The sequence below is a fragment of the Amblyraja radiata genome, chromosome 12 (assembly GCF_010909765.2).
Source record: "Amblyraja radiata isolate CabotCenter1 chromosome 12, sAmbRad1.1.pri, whole genome shotgun sequence".
In the NCBI taxonomy this organism is placed as follows: domain Eukaryota; kingdom Metazoa; phylum Chordata; class Chondrichthyes; order Rajiformes; family Rajidae; genus Amblyraja; species Amblyraja radiata.
Window position 1 is genome coordinate 5533680 of NC_045967.1, and position 18652 is coordinate 5552331.

At 45.0% G+C, this 18652-nt stretch overlaps 1 protein-coding gene across 2 annotated transcripts in view; it reads right to left on the reverse strand.

The window, feature by feature from the left end:
* Positions 1–2453: 2453 nt before the first annotated feature.
* uprt (uracil phosphoribosyltransferase homolog) overlaps positions 2454–18652 on the reverse strand; it is a 23100-nt gene continuing 6901 nt past the window's right edge. The window contains exons 2-7 of one of the 2 annotated variants that reach the window (XM_033030138.1): positions 12095–12137; positions 11692–11761; positions 8227–8289; positions 7285–7446; positions 3961–4059; positions 2454–2931 (exon numbers count right to left, since the gene is read on the reverse strand). In XM_033030138.1, the coding sequence (XP_032886029.1) occupies positions 2825–2931; positions 3961–4059; positions 7285–7446; positions 8227–8289; positions 11692–11761; positions 12095–12137 (544 nt within the window). In that variant the 3' untranslated portion in view covers positions 2454–2824. The remainder of the gene's footprint in view (positions 2932–3960; positions 4060–7284; positions 7447–8226; positions 8290–11691; positions 11762–12094; positions 12138–18652) is intronic. The other variant, XM_033030139.1, reaches the window with a different exon arrangement.

The window sequence follows — 18652 nt, forward strand, 5'->3', positions numbered from 1 at the left end:
TGAGGAATTTATTTAGAGGGTGGTGAATCTGGAATTCTTTGCCACAGAAGGTTGTGGACGCCAAGTCAATTGGTATTTTTAAGGTGAAGAGAGATAGATTCTTGAATTAGTACAGGTGTCGGGGGTTATGGGGAGAAGGCAGGAGAATGCGGTTTGGTGGGAGAGTCATGATTGAACGGAGTACACTCGATGGGCCAAATGGCCTAATTCTACGCCTATCACTTTTGAACCAGTATGGAACGTTCCCTACAACGTTCAATGTGCTTGCCTGAATTCCAAGCATCACATGACATTTCTGGATGACAAGATGACACCCATGCACCGTAATATGTACCCACTTCCTTCAGTTTCCTCAGTAAAGGATTTATGCTTGAAGTTATACAATCCTCTCTGACTTGGTGCCAAACCCTGCTGACCTCAAGGTCAAGATGGTGTTCCATGGATAATCTTACATACATGACAATACTGCTAAGGTATGCAGCAAAGATATTAAGAGGGTGGTGAAAAAGCCAAGCATTATAGGTGTCACGTTTACTCGGTGTTGCCTTGTGTGCAAAGTAAATTCCACTGTAATTTTAGGAAGAAATGAATGCGGGAAAAAAGAGGGAAGTGGGGGGTGGGGGAGAAGATATTATTAGCACCAGAATGCCATAATTGTTTATTTTTCTTTGAATTAAGTTTGCCCAAATTGCTGCCTTTCATTGAGGCTCAAGGGCCTGTCCCATTTGGGCGTCATTTGCACGTCACGCAGGTGGTGCGCGAAGATTTTGTGAATCCCAAAATTCGGAGACGCGTCACTGGCTACGCCTCCATGTCTCACCATGCACGCCATGCGCGCGTCACGTGCCCGTCACGACGCGTGCGTGATGCGTAAATGATGTCGCGTAAATAACGCCCGAGGGACAGGCCCTTTAACCTTTTCCCAATCTTTCTGGACTGGCTTCTCAAAAAAGATGCATTCTGCTCTTCTCTTTTCTTCTCCATACACTCACTAGTAATCTAGAGGAATGACCTAGAGTATCTTTCATGCCTTGCACCCAGATTTTGTTTGCAGGCTTTGCTGCTTCTATTTCTGGCTTGTTCACCATATCCTGAATACACGAGATGTGTGAGATATTCACAGATTCAGTTATTCATCACTGTATTCAGGATCTAAATTGCAGCCAAAGCATTAGTGAAATGTATATATGTACTTCAAAGGTATAATAATAATAAACAATAAATGTATAGATCCAGTTTCACAAAATATTAATGTAATAGTTGTATAAATACTGTGTTGCAAATACCATTGTTACATATTATACATGCTTGTGTGTATACTTGATATTGCCTGCCTGATATAACTAAATGCAAGTGATAGGGGGAGGTGAGGAGGGAGAGTGGGCGATGAGGGGGGGGGAGATAGAGGGAGAGGAGGAGGGTAGGGGGGGAGAGGGGTTATGGAGAGACGGAAGGTACGGGAAAGGAGAGGGAGGGGAGGAGAAGAGGGGAAAGAAGAGGGAGGGTGAAGAGGGGGGAGGGAGTGCTGGAGATGAGGGGGAAATGGAGGAGGATAGGGGTAGGAAGTGGGATGGCGAGGCGCAGTTGGGGGAGGGTTGCCGTGACTCGCATCACAACGGGGATCTCTGGCGTCACAACAGGAACCCCTCAGCCGCGCCTGCGCAGTTGGGGGCTATGGGTGAGTGGTGGAATATTGCGTTGGGTACGGGGCCCGATGGGTCCGCGCTTGGTCTAAAATACACTCTAAAATTACTTGACCATTTGCTTTCTCAGCTGTTATCTAGTAAAAGTGAAAAAATGATTAATCAACTCGAGTGGGCCTTTGGTCAGACACATTTGAGATAAAAAATGAAGAATAAGGGCAATGTCTTGGAGCTAACTGTTGTGCCACTGCTTTTTACAAATTAGAAAGATCCCAAGCCCGATCTCTGATTTTCAAATGTAGCAGTTGAAAAAGGAGGAAACTATCACTGAAACTGCCCAACTTGACCCTTGGTTTGAATGCAAGTGCATCTGTATTAAGCCACCTACCATTTCTATTTGTCCATCCTGTCCATAATCTGAAAGGCACAGATAGCATTGCTGCCTTACAGCTCAGCGAGCTGGGTTCAACCCAGTTTGTACCTTCTCCCTGGGACCACGTTGGTTTTCCCAGGTTCTCTGGTTTCCTCCCACATTCCAAGAAAGTGCAGTTTTGTAGGTTAATTGACTTCTGTAAATGACCCCTATATTGTGTAGGATAGAACTAGTGTACGGATGATTGGTGGTCGGCGCGGAAGGGCCTGTTTCCATGCTGTACGTCTAGATTAAACTCTGAACAGCGGGATCACTTTTATAGCTACAAAATGAAAACAATTATATAGTTGCTACCCATGTAAAATTGTAGCCTTGAAATACAATACGCAGAGAATCTGGGCAAGGGTGTAGAAAAATAATTAGAATGCAATCCAATGGGTTTTTAAAAAACAAAACAAATTTAATATATCTCAAGGTACAATTAAGCACTAGCTATAAGTGCAAACAATAAATATGTTAAAAAGAACTGGCAAGTACCCATGCAAGCACAGTGCAAACAACTGATGGAAGTGGAATGTGCTTTTCAGAATAGACGCCTTTCATAAAAATAATGGACAAAAGAACAAGGCAAAAATAAAATCAGATCAAGTGTTCTTAGATGTCTATGTTAGGTTAGTTGTTATTTTGTCTTGCCATAAAGAGTTGGGGTGGGGAGATGGCGAGGGAAACACACCTACTGATAAAACTAGGTCTTTATCCATGGAAGCAGCAACGCATTCAACGATTTCACTTGGATCTTATCCTGGCTTCAATCCGTGCCGAAATACTTCTGTCCAAAATGGGTGGGTGCCACAGGATGGACTTCTGTTGCTAAAATTGTGATCTCAGGGAATTCTTCTATTATAGACTTTGCACCTTTTTTTAAGGGGAAAACAAACCAAGCTGTTTTAATGGATTACATGAAAGCCACAAGAAGTGTCCATTTTATTTGTTATAAAGAATTCTAAATATCTTTGTGAAGCTAAGATGTTGAGTGTTGAGGTGGAAAAGCAATCACACGAGAAAAATCAGTGTCTCCATCCAGCAGACACATCAATACGTCATAGTCAACAATATGCATGCACACCAAATCAATATTATATATATTAATGCAACACCCCAGATTCTGCAAAAAAAGGTGCTCCCATTCCCACCTAAACATCCAGAAATTTGTTTGCGATGAAAAGAGTAGAAGCAGGCAAATGAAGAGGGAAACAGCGTGGTAGAACGGGCAGCATCAGAAGAAACCAAAACAAGACTGGATTAAAAGGTAAAGATTTGAACTCAAAATGGCCACAAAAACTTGAGGATCTTCCACACTACATAGAAACATAGAAAATAGGTGCAGGAGTAGGCCATTTGGCCCTTCGAGCCTGCACTGCCATTCAATATGATCATGGCTGATCATCCAACTCAGTATGTATGACAATGACTACAATGACACTCAATCCATTCATTTTGATGCCACATTTTCCTGACTTCCCACAGTTCTGAGTGAAAGATAATTCAATCCCATCAGCTTTTAAATATTTGCTCATTGAAAGTATAAGTGCAATGTTTAAGGGTTGTTAGCCAAATTTAAGAGAACATACTCGACATCACGTGACATTTTTGAGCGTACTCTTCTTTTGAAGAAGAAAGGCAAGGGATTATTCACCTGGTCAACTGAAATTGAAATGTCAAGATTGACCATGTTAGCACTAACTTCCTGGACAGGATCAGATGGAGGATTGCAGATATCCACCAACCCAATTAGCAGAAGTGATGAATCTGGTAAAAAGTATGAGTCAGTGTTGCCCATACTTCTAGATGGAGCAATGCTTAAAGAAAGCAACCAGTAGTTCTTGCACACTGCGAATTTCAATATTGACGTCTGTTCCTATGGCATTCACATGTCTCACTTACCATGTGGAGTTGAAAAAAGACTGAGTAGAATGATATGGTTTGGCTGCACTCCATGCTCGATCAGGACCTTCACAGCTTCTATAACTGTGTTACCTGTGCCTACAGTGTAAATAAATGACCAGAGATTATGCAGTGGACATTATTCATTTCACATCAGTCCAACCCACCCTCTCCATGTACCTGTTCATTACCCATTATACGTATTATAAATTAGCTCTGAGAGTTTTCCAGTTCAATGGATTTGAAAGGTAGCAGCATAGATGTTTTTGGACTAATCTGGTGAAATGATAAACTTGTGTTGAATTAATGACAAACACAGAAGAACAGCATTGAAGTTGTATTCATTCGTTCCATATCTCTATGTCAGTCTCCATCTCTCGTTTCTCCTTTCTCTTTCCCCCCGACTCTCAGGTCTCAAGAAGTCACCCATTCCTTTTCTCCAGAGATGCTGCCCATCCCGCTGAGCTACTCTAGCTTTTTGTGTCTGTCTTCGGTTTAAACGGGATCTGCAGTTTCTCCCTGCACACTTAAAGGTGGTACTGTTTGGAAAAGTAAGAATACAAACTAGCAAATCTTGTCCTTCTGAGAACTGTTGGAAGCAAATGGAATGATAATTGTTTAGAAAGCAACAAGTACATTCTCCAAGGTAGACAAAAGTGCTGGAGAAACTCAGCGGGTGCAGCAGCATCTATGGAGCGAAGGAAATAGGCGACGTTTCGGGCCGAAACCCTTCTTCAGACTGATGGGGGGTGGGGGGGAGAAGGAAGGAAAAAGGGAGGAGGAGGAGCCCGAGGGCGGGGGAGATGGGAGGAGACAGCTCGAGGGTTAAGGAAGGGGAGGAGACAGCAAGGGCTAGCAAAACTGGGAGAATTCAACGTTCATGCCATCCGACCCAAAACGTTGCCTATTTCCTTTGCTCCATAGATGCTGCTGCACCTGTTGAGTTTCTCCAGCACCTTTGTCTACCTTTGATTTTCCAGCATCCGCAGTTCCTTCTTAAACTCTTAAGTACATTCTCCATGTTGCTCACAAAAAAAAAAAGGACATTTTTGAATCTTTTCAAATAAAGCTGAGATATTGGCATGGCCAACTAGGTTGACGTTGTCCACCATTTCTGGTTGCCTCAAAGAACGCAGGGAAAAACACACAATGTTTGGTGAACCGGGTCGCTGGAACTGACTGGCCGTTTGACAGAGCACTTGAGAATGCTCTACTCCAGTGGGACAGAAACAGGACATGGGCGAGAGGGTAAAAGGGCGAGAGCTTTACTGTTGGAAAATTGGGCAGGGAGAACAGACTCGTTGCACCAGTCCTGGGCGTTGGTGAGAAAGAGAGTTCCATAGGCGTGAGGCGGATCTGATCATCGGCCACTATACGTCTCCCCCTCTGGGCCACCTACTCGTCTCCTCTCCCAGTATGTAATTACATTTAAATATAGATCAGGCTGAGGAAGTTGGCAAATCTTCTTCCGACAAAGGATAACATAGGGACAATGGGATAGTCATCTTTACATATCTATTCATCACAAATCTCTAGTCATCTATCTATCTTTTATTGTTTTTAAATACAATAATTCAATTTTGCACGCTGTTTGGATGAAATTTGATAATTTATTATCTTGTTGCGAGTTGGCCTGCTCCTCCAGGTACTTTAATCTAACAGTACCTTAGCATTGTTCCTGCGAGACCAGTTTTAAAATCAAAGAAGCATAGTTATGGTTCACGCTGAGTAAATAGCTGCCAAAACAGGTTAGGCGCAACCATTCTACTGAGGCTGGTATTTGAACAGTGAACGACCCTTTCATTTGTGCCAAACAGCTTCCCTGGAACCCAAAATTTGTTTTTAAAAGTATTACATTATAACAGTTCGGTGACTACTGGAGCGACAGTTGACAGCAGGGAAAGACAGCACCCGGGACAGGCTGGGTTAGCACCCCAGTCTGTGTCTTTCGTGAGAAAGATACCCAACAAAGCTACGGAAAGGCCTAATGAACCACCGTGGCCTAAAAGTCCATCAGGCGAGAATGAAATGCTTGGAGAAGGAGAAAGAGGTGCAGCGCACAGGCCTTGAACCTGGTGAGACGCAGGAGGAGCCCGGCCAGGACTCACCCCACAGAGCCCAGTCCCTCCACGCACTAGAGTCTCCCAACCCCTGCAGAGTAGTTATTAAGAGGGCTGATCCGTGGGCGGTTGCTGCTGGGCCGCATGTCGGGGCCTGATCAACCCCCGGCTGGGTCGCCTGGGCGAGGGTGTCTGATGTTGTGAGACCCGAAACACCCGATGACCCCAGGTCACATCACTGAGGATGCATCCCAGCGCATCTAGTATTTTCACAGATTTTATTGACAACTGGAATTTGTAATATGTTAAGAATGTTGGCACTCAGTCTCATTTTACTTACATTCCGCAGCTAATTTTAACAAGGAATCTTAAATACCATTTCTCGATTGGGTTTCTATATGTTGCAGAAAGGATCCGTCAGCATCATTTAGGCCGGGCATTGCTGCCTGCCCTGTCTGCAATAGTCTCCAATCCCCAGTGGAACGGACTGCGAGGCTCTGGGATTAAAGTTATCAAACTGCTGTGTAAAAGCCCAGAATGTCAATGGACTAATCTTCTGTGCCATCCTTCACCAACGACAGTAACATTCAAGCCTTTATCTGCTGCTCTGCACTGGGTCAATTTAGCATTGGATTCAATGGAAAAAAATGTTTTAAAGCAAATGATTACGGTCTAGAGTAATCCCTAAACTAGCATGCTTTTTCATAGCACCTTGATCCGTCTGACCTGTCATTTCAACTTATTTCCCCAATGCTATGAAAAGCATTGCTGCACTGTATGTGACCCTCTATAATGGAGCCTAGCGACCTGATACAAACCTGACCAGAGCAAAACACTAAGTAATGGAGGAACTCAAGGGGTCAGGCAGCATCTACAGAGGGAATGGACAGGTGACATTTCCAGCTGTGGCTCTTCTTCAGACTGAAGAATGGCCCCAATAGTCATTTTGCTATCCAATCTGAAGAAGAATCGCAGCTTGCCCGTTCCCTCCCCAGATGCTGCCTGATCCACCAAGTTTTTCCAGCACTGTGTGTTTTGCTCAAGAGTCCAGCGTTGAAGTGTCGCGTGACTCCAAATCTGTCTACAGCTAGTTACATGGTCAGGTATCAGAAAAGAGATTGTATGGTCTTAGATGAGGTTTGGATTTGCCAGGTTTAAATGCTATCCCAGAGCTTATCTCTGGTGAAAACTCACTTCAGCTTTCTGATTCCAAATGCTTTTTCCCCCTCTTCCAATTTATTCAATAAAATCATGCAATACCTACTCAATATCGGGTACATTAGAAGCACTTTCCTGCGGTAGATGTCTGGTGGAAACTTTGCATAGTAGACCTTTGCTCTCTGTGTCTCTTCATCACTTTGGATTAGGATTTTTCCAATGCGTATTGATCGACAACAATCTCGTAAACCTTGCTCCATGGCTTCACCTGCAAGAACACGGACTTAGTGTTTTTTGCCCAACTAGTGGAGGACATTGGAACTGTTGATTTTGAATGTATTATATTTTATTAAGTGTCAAGCTGCTAAAAATTATTTACCAATGACCAGTTCCAAATTAAAAAACTTTTGTAAACACACTATAAATCTGCAACAGTATTGAAGGAGTACTCCATCAGAACATGTATCTTCATTTTGTCAGTCTCGTGTATAGTTTAGAGTAACTTACTTGGAGTTATATACAATTGAAATACAAGCAACAATTTCACAATAATAATAATTAACATTGACAGCCTAGGAGCTGTGAATATGCTCCAGCAGATGTTAGTCCAACTTTGCACACATTACATCAGGTAGGGAGTTATAATTCTTAGGAATGTGCACTAACATAACTAACCACACAAAACTTCTTCCTCAGAATCTGAATGTACTGACAACCAGTGACCCAAAATGTCTGAAGAAGGGTTTCGGCCCGAAACGTTGCTTATTTCCCTCGCTCCATAGAGGCTGCCTCACCCGCTGAGTTTCTCCAACATTTTTGTCTACCCAAAATGAAATGTTGGCCCTCTATTCCAAGTCTTTTCACAGATGGCTAGGCTTTGCAGTGGGAAGGACAAGAGCAGCTCCAGCACAGGGGAAGGAACGGTAAAGGTAGATAGTCATTACTGTCCAACCAGCCAACACCAATCCAACTAGCGCCAATCATTCAACATCACTGTATGCTCCACACGTTAAGTGTTGAAATATTTACCCACTGAGAGATTACTTACCACTTCTCATAATACTAACACCACAGTTTCCCTTCTCAAACTTCACTCCATCGTATTTGTGACCTGTATAAAATGAAATATTAACCAGAGTTAGCACAACGCGGGCCACCCAAATTCCTTCCATTCCTTTCCCAGTCCTTAATGTTATAATTCTCAGTACTTGGCCCATTGGGGTCATACTAGGTCACATTGGCCCAGTGTGGAACCAATGAGTCCCATCCCCCCCCCTCCCCATCTCTATTTCCATGTTCCCTCCCCTGCAACCTGTTGTCTCTCAGCTCCCCTTTGATTCTTTAACATACAACATAACAGGCCCTTTGGACCACAATATAGGTGTTGATCATATTGCTCAATTAAACAAATCCCATCTGCCTGCACGTCATCCATTCCCCACATGTCCTGCTGCCCATTCCCATCACCACCCATGGCAGCACGCTCCAGGCATCAAAGGCTGTCTATATTACCTTGCAAATCTTCCTTTCAACTTTCCCCCTCTCACCTTAAAGCTACCCCCACTAGTATTTGGCGTTCCACTCTGAGAAATACACTCTCACTGTATGTCTCACCATTTTATCAAACCTTTACCAGATCTCCTCTTTTTGCCACTAATGTATACCAAGGAATCATTTACAGCGCGTGGGAAGATTTTAATCACTTAAAGGAAACCCACACAGTTACAAAGAGAATGGGCTAACTAAGTCAACACAAGGTCACACCAAAATCTTGAATCTCCAAAGGGAGCCCAGCCCTTATTTTGCCCTTTGAGAAAAGCCCTACCCACAATATAAAAGCCAATATGTTGATTGGAATATGCGTTTGCCATGCCCCTTACACAGTTATGCGTTGATATGCAGCTGAGTGAACACAATCACTGGGCACCAAATTTAAATGGTGGCATCCATTGTGTAGATGGTTTACATGCTGTTGGAATGATGCAAAAATAGCCTCACAACAAAGGTAATGGCAAATCGCAAAGGACACCGTATTGGAAGGAACATTTGCAGGGTACGTGCAAAGTAGATCACAATACAATTTATTTGTCACTTGAACCTCATAGAGGCTCAAATGAAATGTTGTTTCTGCAGTCATACACACAAGAAAAAAAGACCCAAGACACAACACAATTTACACAGACATCCATCACAGCGCATCTCCTCCTCGCTGTGATGGAAGGCAAAAACTTATCTCTCCCCTGCACTCCCCATTCCCCTCCCGATGTCAGAGTCAAAGCCCCCGGCGGGCGATGGTAATTGTCCCGCGGCCATTAATGCCGCGCCGGGTGATGCAAGGCCGCGCTCCGGGTCTTGTTGTTGGAGCCCCCGGCGGGCGCTAGCAAAGTCCCGCAGCCGTTGAAGCCGCGCCGGGCGATGATGTAAGGCCCCGCTCCAGGCACTGCTCAACCCTGCGACTCGAGCGGGTGAAGTCGCCGTTGTGGAAGCCCCGAAAAGCGGTCTTCCAGCAGGGACCCGCGGGCTCCCGGTGTCACTTTCCACCGGACCTGCAGTTGGAGCCTCCGAATCCCCGGGGTCGGGTCGCAGCAGTGCGCCACCACAGCTCCACCCGCTCCAAAGCCGGCCAGCTCCAGGATGGTGAATAGGTCCGCAGCTCCGCGACTGGAGCCCCAGATCGATCCGGTTGGAGGCCGCTCCACGTTGCAGCCCCAATGACAACGGAGACCCGACAGGGAAAAGGTCGGGTTCTCCGTGCAGGGGAAAGGTTTTAAAAGTTTCCACCCCCCCCCCCCCCCCCCCCCCCCCACACACACACACACACACATACCCCATCAAAAAAAAATAAAAACTACATTAAAACGGGACAAAAAATAACAAAAAGACAGACGGACTGCAGAGGCCGCTGCGACGTGAGTCGCGCCGCCCACCGGACTCAATCATAATTCCAAGGGGATGCTGCATTGAATTAACACCAGGATCGCCATTTTGGATACCAACCCACAATCCTGAACATTACGGGTTACCATACAATCCAGAAGTAGGACAAATCATTCACCAGCCCTATCAATGGCATCATTTATCAATACTTACCAGTGAATGGCAGTTGATTCCTGTAGTTGGTTCAACTTGCTGGGGTCACTCGGGAGAGGTAGGCCAGATGCTGGCAACCATTTTAACAATCAGGCTTCTGCATAATGTGGCTTCCAAAAATACACTAGTAGGCACTTCCAGTCAATAATTGTGCTTGTGCTATCTCTGCATTGCATGAGAACGCAATCACATTGTTCTGAGCAATGCCCGTCATTGGGTGCTCACAGACTTACAGTCCCAACAAGGGTCCCAATTTCCGTTACATAGTTGTTGCCTGGCCCACTGAGCTCCCCAAGCAGTTGTATTTGTTTGGCTCAAGATTCTAGCATCTGCAGTGTCTGGTGCCTCCATGTATTAATGGCATCTCTTCAGAGGGGTGGAAGTTTGCAACCTTCACGTGGTCCGCCCTGTTTTGACTAATGCAATCAACTCGACGTGCACAAACGGAAGATCAAATAGAACAAGTTGTCCAACAACTTTAGGCTGTGCACGCCACACGAAAGAAGAAGATCTCTTCAGAGCTGACCCCGAGCCCAGAGCTGGGAACTCCAAGCAGTTAGGTTCCTTAACACGAGGTCGTTAGATTTAACTCTTAGGGCTAAAGGAATTATGCATATGGGGAAAAAAGCAGGAACGGGATACTGACTTTAGATAATCAGCCATGATCATATTGATTGGCTCACTCTGCATCTATTTTTCTATATTTCTAAGTTTCAATGATGTCGCCTCCACACCACAAGAGTGCTTAGTTTACGGATAGCCGAGAACATTACGAAATAGGACACTAAAGAATGTATAGAGGCTGAGAATGTCTGAAGAATGTTTGCACTGTTCTGGTTTTGTATATTTTTTTAAATTCTGAATAATGTTTATTTGTGGAAATTAAAAATAAAGCCCCCACACCATGACCTCAGCCTTGCTTGACTACACCTGCCCCCTCCCACCTATCCGTTAACAATACACATCTGAGACTCAATTAACTCCCAACCACAGGTCTCATAATTCCCCCCCCCCCCCCCCCCCGCACTTACTCACTATTTACAATTTATACACTGACCAATGGCACAAGGTGGAGAATAAAGTGCCCAAGGCTCAGTCAGTCTTGCCCAACACCTTAAACAGTACAAAACCTTGCTGTACCAATACCACAGCCAAACTAGCTATCGGCAAGCCACACAAAGGACCTTGAGCACGCCTCTCATTGCCAATAGATGTTAAGGGCCTGTCCCACTTGGCCGTCATTTGCACGTAATTTACGCGACATCATTTACGTGCGGCGTGACATGCAAATGATGTCGCGTAAATTACTTGCAAATGACGGCCAAGTGGGACAGGCCCTTAAGGATCCACGTCACGGCGTGTATTGCGGTGAGGCAAGCCAATTACGACAGTGTTAGTTCCACACAATGTGTTTATATCAAACCTGTTGGGGTAGTGACTGTACATTCAGTGTATGGCAGCTGGTTCAGTCCTTCTTCAACAACGAGTCTGATCTGTAATATAGTATTGCAGGTGGTTGTGTCTGGACAAATACACTCACAAATCTTGACTACATTTCACTGCAGGACAATAAAACAAATTAAGCAACAATACCCATTTCTTCGTCACAAATAAAAATGCCAAATGCAAGCAGTTTTGTTTTTACGTGGCACTCCATTTTTTAATGTTATCACCCTCGAGCCTTGCCACACTTCATCTCCACCCCTACTCAGCCTCTTCTTTTTTTTTTTTTTTCTTTTTTTTTTATTAAGAACCCCAATTGTGGAATCCCGAGTATTGGATTAAAAAAAATATACTGAAGTAATGGCAAGTTTGTTTCTACTCACCAATCGATCGGCGCAGAACACAAAGTCCCCTCTGCTTGTTGTTCTAGAGACAAAGGAAAAATAGCAGCCTCTTTACAGTCGAAAACACCCATAGAAATGGCAGTTATGTTAGCGCATCCCTTAACACTTCAACAAACCAAATAGCAATCCTACCCAAAGTCTTCAGGGTTCGGTGCTGGGCCCTGTACTGTTTGTCATCTACATCAGGGGTCTCCAAACGACACCACGCCGGCCCACCCCGAGATTTTATCCGGCCCGCAGCAAGCTCTAAACTCGTTCCATGCGGCGGGCTATTTAGCGGGTTCTGTGGTTACGCAGCTTTAGAGATACAGCTCAGAAACAGGCCCTTCGGCCCATCGAAGCAATGCCCGTACGCACTAGCACTATCCTACACACGCTCGGGACAAATTCAATTAAACTGCTAATGTGGAGTGTGGGAGGAAACCAGAGCACCCGGAGAAAACCCACACGGGCACAAACTCCGTACGGACAGCACCCGTAGTCATGATGGAACCCGGGCCTCTGGCGCTGTGACGCAGCAACTCTACTGCTGCACCACCGTGCCACTGCTCGTGTTGCAAAGGCAGGTTGTGCGGGGTGATAGCGTGGGGTGGGGAGTGGAGCGAGGGGGGGAGCTAGTTGGCGGCAGGGTCGGCGTGTAGCGGTCTCACCCGTGAACAACTCCCGCTCCTGGGCGCCACACTGACCTGGACCCTTTGACCAGGCCTCCGCCAACGCTTGCCAGGGGAATCCTCCCCTTTACTTTTTCTCTCCCTCTATCCACATTCTCTCCCCCCTGCTCTCTCTCTCTATCTCTCTCCCCTATCCTCTCTCCCCCCCCCCCCCCCCCTCTCTCTCCCTCACCATTTCTCTCTCTCCCCACCCCCTCGCTTTCTCTCTCAGCAGCGCTGCGGAGATCGGCGGATCGGTAGTCACCTACGTGAGTGCCCGATGGTTGAGCATTAAGCGTGCGTGTGTCTTTGTTAATATGCCTGAGGGGTGATCACAGTGGGTGTGTGTCTGTGTGGGTGTGTCTGTGTGGGCGTGTCTGTGAGGGCGTGTCTGTGTGGGCGTGTCTGTGTGGGCGTGTCTGTGTGGGTGTGTCTGTGTGGGTGGGTGTGTGTGTGTGTGTGTGTGTCTATGTGTGTGTTTCAGTATGTGGGAGTCCACGTGTGTGTGTGCATTTCTATGTGTGTGTGTGTATCACTGTGTGTGTGCGTCAGTGTGCATGTCAGTGTGTGCGTCTATCTCAGTGTGTGCGTCTATCTCAGTGTGTGCGTCTGTGTCTCAGTCTGTGCGTCCGTGTCAGAGTGCGTGCGTGCCAGGGTGTGTGTGCCAGTGCGCATGTGCCAGTGTGCGTATGACATTTCTTTAATTTTTCCTACGGCCCACAAAAATGTGCCAAATATATAATGTGCCCCTCATGCTGAAAAGTTGAGGTCTCTGATCTACATCAATGGTTTGGATGAGAACATACACGGCAAGATTAGCAAGTTTACTGATGATACAAAGGTGAGTGGTTTTGCAGATAGTGAAGATGGTTGTGAACGATTGCAGCAGGATTTGGATCGATAGGGCAGGTGGGCGGAGGAATGGTTGATGGAATTAATACAGAGAAGTGTGGGGTGTTGCATTTTGGGATGTCGAACAAGGGCAGGACCTACACAGTGAATGGTAGGCCTCTGGGGAGTGTTGTAGAGCAGAGGGATCTAGGAGTACAGGTGCATGGTTCCTTGAAGGTCGAGTCGCAGGTAGATAAGGTGGTCAAAAAGGCTTTTGGCATTTTGGTCAGAGTATTGAATATAGAAGTTGGGAGGTCATGTTGCAGTTGCAGTTGTATAAGACGCATTTAGAACATTGTGTTCAGTTCTATAACCATGTTATAGGAAAGATATTGTCAAGCTTGAAAGGTTCAGAAAAGATTTAAGAGGATGTTGCCTGGACTAGAGGGTGTGAGCTACAGGGAGAGGTTGAGTAGGCTGGGTCTATTCCATGGAGCGCAGGAGAATGAGGGGAGATCTTATAGAGGTGTACAAAATCAAGAGAGGAATAGATTGCATAGATGCACAGAGTCTCTTGCCCAGAGTAGGGGAATACCAGAGAATATAGGTTCAAGGTAAAGGGGAAAAGATATAATAGGAATCCGAGGGGTAACTTTTTCACACAAAGGGTGGTGGGTGTATGGAGCAAGCTGCAGAGGAGGTAGTTGAGGCTGGGACTATCCCATTTTAAGAAACAGTTAGACAGGTACTTAGACAAGACTGGTTTGGAGGGATATGGACCAAGCACAGGCAAGAGGGACTAGTGTAGCTGGGACATTGTTGACCAGTGTGGGCAAGTTGAGCCATAGGGCCTGTTTCCACTTTGTATCACTCTATGACTCCAAAGCAATTTTAAAGCTCAGTTCAAAAACAAATGTCAGGTTTCATAAATATTGTCCCTTCAATGAGAGGTCCATTAGTCCAAGGAAATGCAACATTTTCACCATGGCAGGTAGTCACTCTGAAGTAACACAAAACATTTTCAACTACAGAATTTCCATAATTCACACAGCGACTATGTCATGAACTCTCTCAAGGATACCAATTAATGCCAAATTAGGATTAGTTTTGCAAGAGAAGCTTATGGCCCTCGAGAATGGAGTCAATAATGAGGACATACATATGGGAATCACAGTTTATTCATCTACTTTGGATTTGAACTGCTCAAATTGAACATCAGGTTACTCTTCCCGGTATTCACTGGAGTTTAGAAGGATGAGGGGGTGGCAAAGAGGTCCTTCTGCAGTTGTACAGGGCCCCAGTGAGACCACACCTGGATATTGTGTGCAGATTTGGTCCACTAATTTGAGGAAGGACATTCTTGCTATTGAGGGAGTGCAGCGTAGGTTTACAAAGTTAATTCCCGGGATGGCGGGCCTGTCATATGCTGAGAGAATGGAGCAGTTGGGCTTGTACACACTGGAGTTTAGAAGGATGAGAGGGCATCTCATTGAAACATATAAGATTGTTAAGGGCTTGGACACGCTAGGGGCAGGAAACATGTTCCCGATGTTGGGGGAGTCCAGAACCAGGGGCCACAGTTTAAGAATAAGGAGTAAGCCAGTTAGAACAGAGACGAGGAAACACTTTTTCCTCACAGAAAGTGGTGAGTCTGTGGAATTCTCTGCCTCAGAGGGCGGTGGAGGCAGGTTCTCTGGATGCTTTCAAGAGAGAGCTAGATAGGGCTTTTAAAAATAGCAGAGTCAGGGGATATGGGGAGAAGGCAGGAACGGGGTACTGATTGGAGATGATCAGCCATCAACACATTGAATGGTGAATGGCCTACTCCTGCAACTATTGTCTATTGTCCATATTGCCTGCAGACAGGAAGTGTCACAGCTGGCATCCTGGTGCCATAGCAACAACCTGGAGCTCAATGCTCTTAAGACAGTGGAATTGATTGTAGACTTTAGGAGAGCTCCCCCTCCCCTCACCCCACTCACCATCAACAACACCACAGTCACATCTGTGGAGTCTTTTAAGTTCCTGGGAACCATCATCTCCAAGAACCCTAAGTGGGGGGCTACCATCGACTCCACAGTCAAAAAGGCACAACAGAGGATGTACTTCCTGCGGCAGCTGAGGAAGCACAATCTGCCACAGGCAATGATGATCCAATTCTACACGGCCATCGTAGAGTCTGTTCTCACCTACTCCATCATGGTCTGGTTTGACTCAGCCACCAAGCACAACACCTGGAGGCTGCAGCGAATCGTTCAATCAGCAGAGAAGGTTATTGGCTGCAACCTTCCCTCCATTGATGAACTGTACACTGCAAGGGCCAGGAAGCGAGCGGGCAAGATCATCTCTGACCCCTCTCACCCTGGCCACAAACTCTTTGAATCACTTCCCTCTGGAAGGTGACTCCGGATTGTCAAAGCTGCCACAGCCAGACATAAAAACAGTTTTTATCCACGAGTAGTTGCTCTACTCAACAGCCAAAAATCTGTAGCCTCCCTTTGATCTGGTATTTTGTTGGTTCACATGCTTGATCAATGGTGTTTTTTCATTAATGTCTTATTATTATTAATGTTTAGTGTTTTCTGTGTCATTCGTAGCTTTCACTGTATGTCATGTTGTTACTTGTGGGCGGAGCACCAAGGCAAATTCCTTGTATGTGAATACTTGACCAATAAACTTACTTACTCACTTATCTTATAGAAACATATAAAATTATAAAAGGACTGGACAAGCTAGATGCAGGAAAAATGTTCCCAATGGTGGGCGAGACCAGGACCAGGGGCCACAGTCTTAGAATAAAGGGGAGGCCATTTATGACTGAGGTGAGAAAAATCTTTTTCACCCAGAGAGTTGTGAATTTGTGGAGGCCAAGTCACTGGATGGATTTAAGAGAGAGTTAGATAGAGCTCTAGGGGTGGTAGAATCAAGGGATATGGAGAGATATGGCACAGTTTATTGATTGGGGATGATCAGCCATGATCACAATGAATGGCAGTGCTGGCTCGAAGGGCCGAATGGCCTCCTCCTGCACCTACTTTCTATGTATCTATGTCTTTTCTGATGCTCACCATTCCTTATTAAATGAAGCATGATCACTGCACCACAGCCCACAAGTAACATTTACTCCGTAGACCTCACTGCCTCTCCTTTCCTCAGGCTGGATATGTCGTGACCATACCAAAGACACAAAGTACTGGAATAACTCAGCGGGTTGCCGGTAGCATCTCTGGAGAACATGGATAGGTGTTGTTACAAATTGCACCCCTTATGCACACTGCCCCCCCCCCCCCCCCCCCCCCCCCTCCAAATGACTACCTCTAAGATGCTCCTTAAAAACCTTCCTCTGACCAAGCTAACTTTCTAGACTTCACTCTTGGAACCCGACTGGTGCTGGTCCTCAGAAAACACCACCCACATGTTCTTCAAAGCAGGAGAACTGTTCTTTAAGTTTCAACACTACCCGACTCACACAGTTGTTAGAAGAACTGCATGTAACGGAAGGTTGCCGCAAGATATAAATCCAATTGGCTGAGAACATAAAGGTTGGCCTGGTCAGTTAATTAGCTATAGTTAATTCTAGATCTGTATTAGAATAAGTTCATTAGTAAATTAGTATAAAATTCTTAAAGGATTGGACAAGCTAGATGCAGGAAAAATCTTCCCGATGTTGGAGGAGTCCAGAACCAGGGGTCACAGCTTAAGAATAAGGGGTAGGCCATTTAGGACTGGGATAAGGAAAAACTTTTTCACCCAGAGAGTTGTGAATCTGTGGAATTCTCTGCCACAGAAGGCAGTGGAGGTCAATTCACTGGATGTTTTCAAGAGTTAGATTTAGCTCTTAGGGCTAAAGGAATCAAGGGATATTGGAAACAGCAGGAACGGGGTACTGATTTTAGATGATCAGCCATGATCATATTGAACGGCAGTGCTGGCTCAAAGGGCCAAATGGCCTACTCCTGCACCTATTTTTGATCATAAAAACAGCTTTTTTCCCCACGAGTAGTAGCTCTACTCAATAACCAGAATTCTGTAGCCTCCTGTGCTCTGGTATTTTATTTAATTCACATGTTTAATCAATAACGTTTTATTATGAATTATTAATGTTTTATGTGTCATTCCTAACTATCACTGTATGCCATGTTGTCACTTGCGGGCAGAGCACCAAGGCAAATTCCTTGTATGTGAATACTTGGCCAATAAACTTATTCATTCATTCATTCATTTCTATAAGTCTTCTATTTGTACTGCATATTCAAAACTTGCTGGACCACAGGAGCAGCCAGACGTCAGAATGCCGCACTAGAGAGTTTGAATGCCGCTACTAGAGACTGTAGTCCCCTGTCCTAATATTTATTCAGGAGGTTTGTTTTTGGATTTTTTTGAAGTTCTTTGGGCTATTCCAATAAATGGAAATTGTACAAAATAAAGGCTTTTTTTTTTTTTAACATATTGCATCAGTGAGTGCACATAAAAACAATATATTTGTGAGCGGCCTTGAACATGTGAGAATGCTCCATATGAAATCTAATTCTCTCTAACTCACTTTCACTCCCTTGTGTAATTAAGTTATTTCCTTGTTTTAAATTAAAAAAAATTAAAAAGCCTTTATTTTGTACATATGAAAATGACTTGGAAATAATTAGATTTCATATGGAGCATTCTCGCATGTTCAAGGTCGCTCACAAATATATTGTTTTTATGTGCACTCACTGATGCAATATGTAAAAAACATGACAACAAGTAGGATAATTCGCACCCTACTAACTCTCAATTGTTGAATACATGAGCTGGAGGCTCCCCTTGCAACGAACAATTACTCATCTACCACCACCAAAGGCTGGTGTTGTCTTGTGAAAAGAATTGAATAAGGTTGGTCTATTATCTGATTTAATTAGATGACACGCAAACAAAGATTTTTCACTGCACGTGGCAATAATAAAGTTATACCTCTACAACATTGTTTCAGTCAATAGGTTATTTCACACACACGCACACGCACACACGCACACGCACACACGGGGGGGGGGGTTTGGGGAAGGGGTAGAGCAGGGATGTC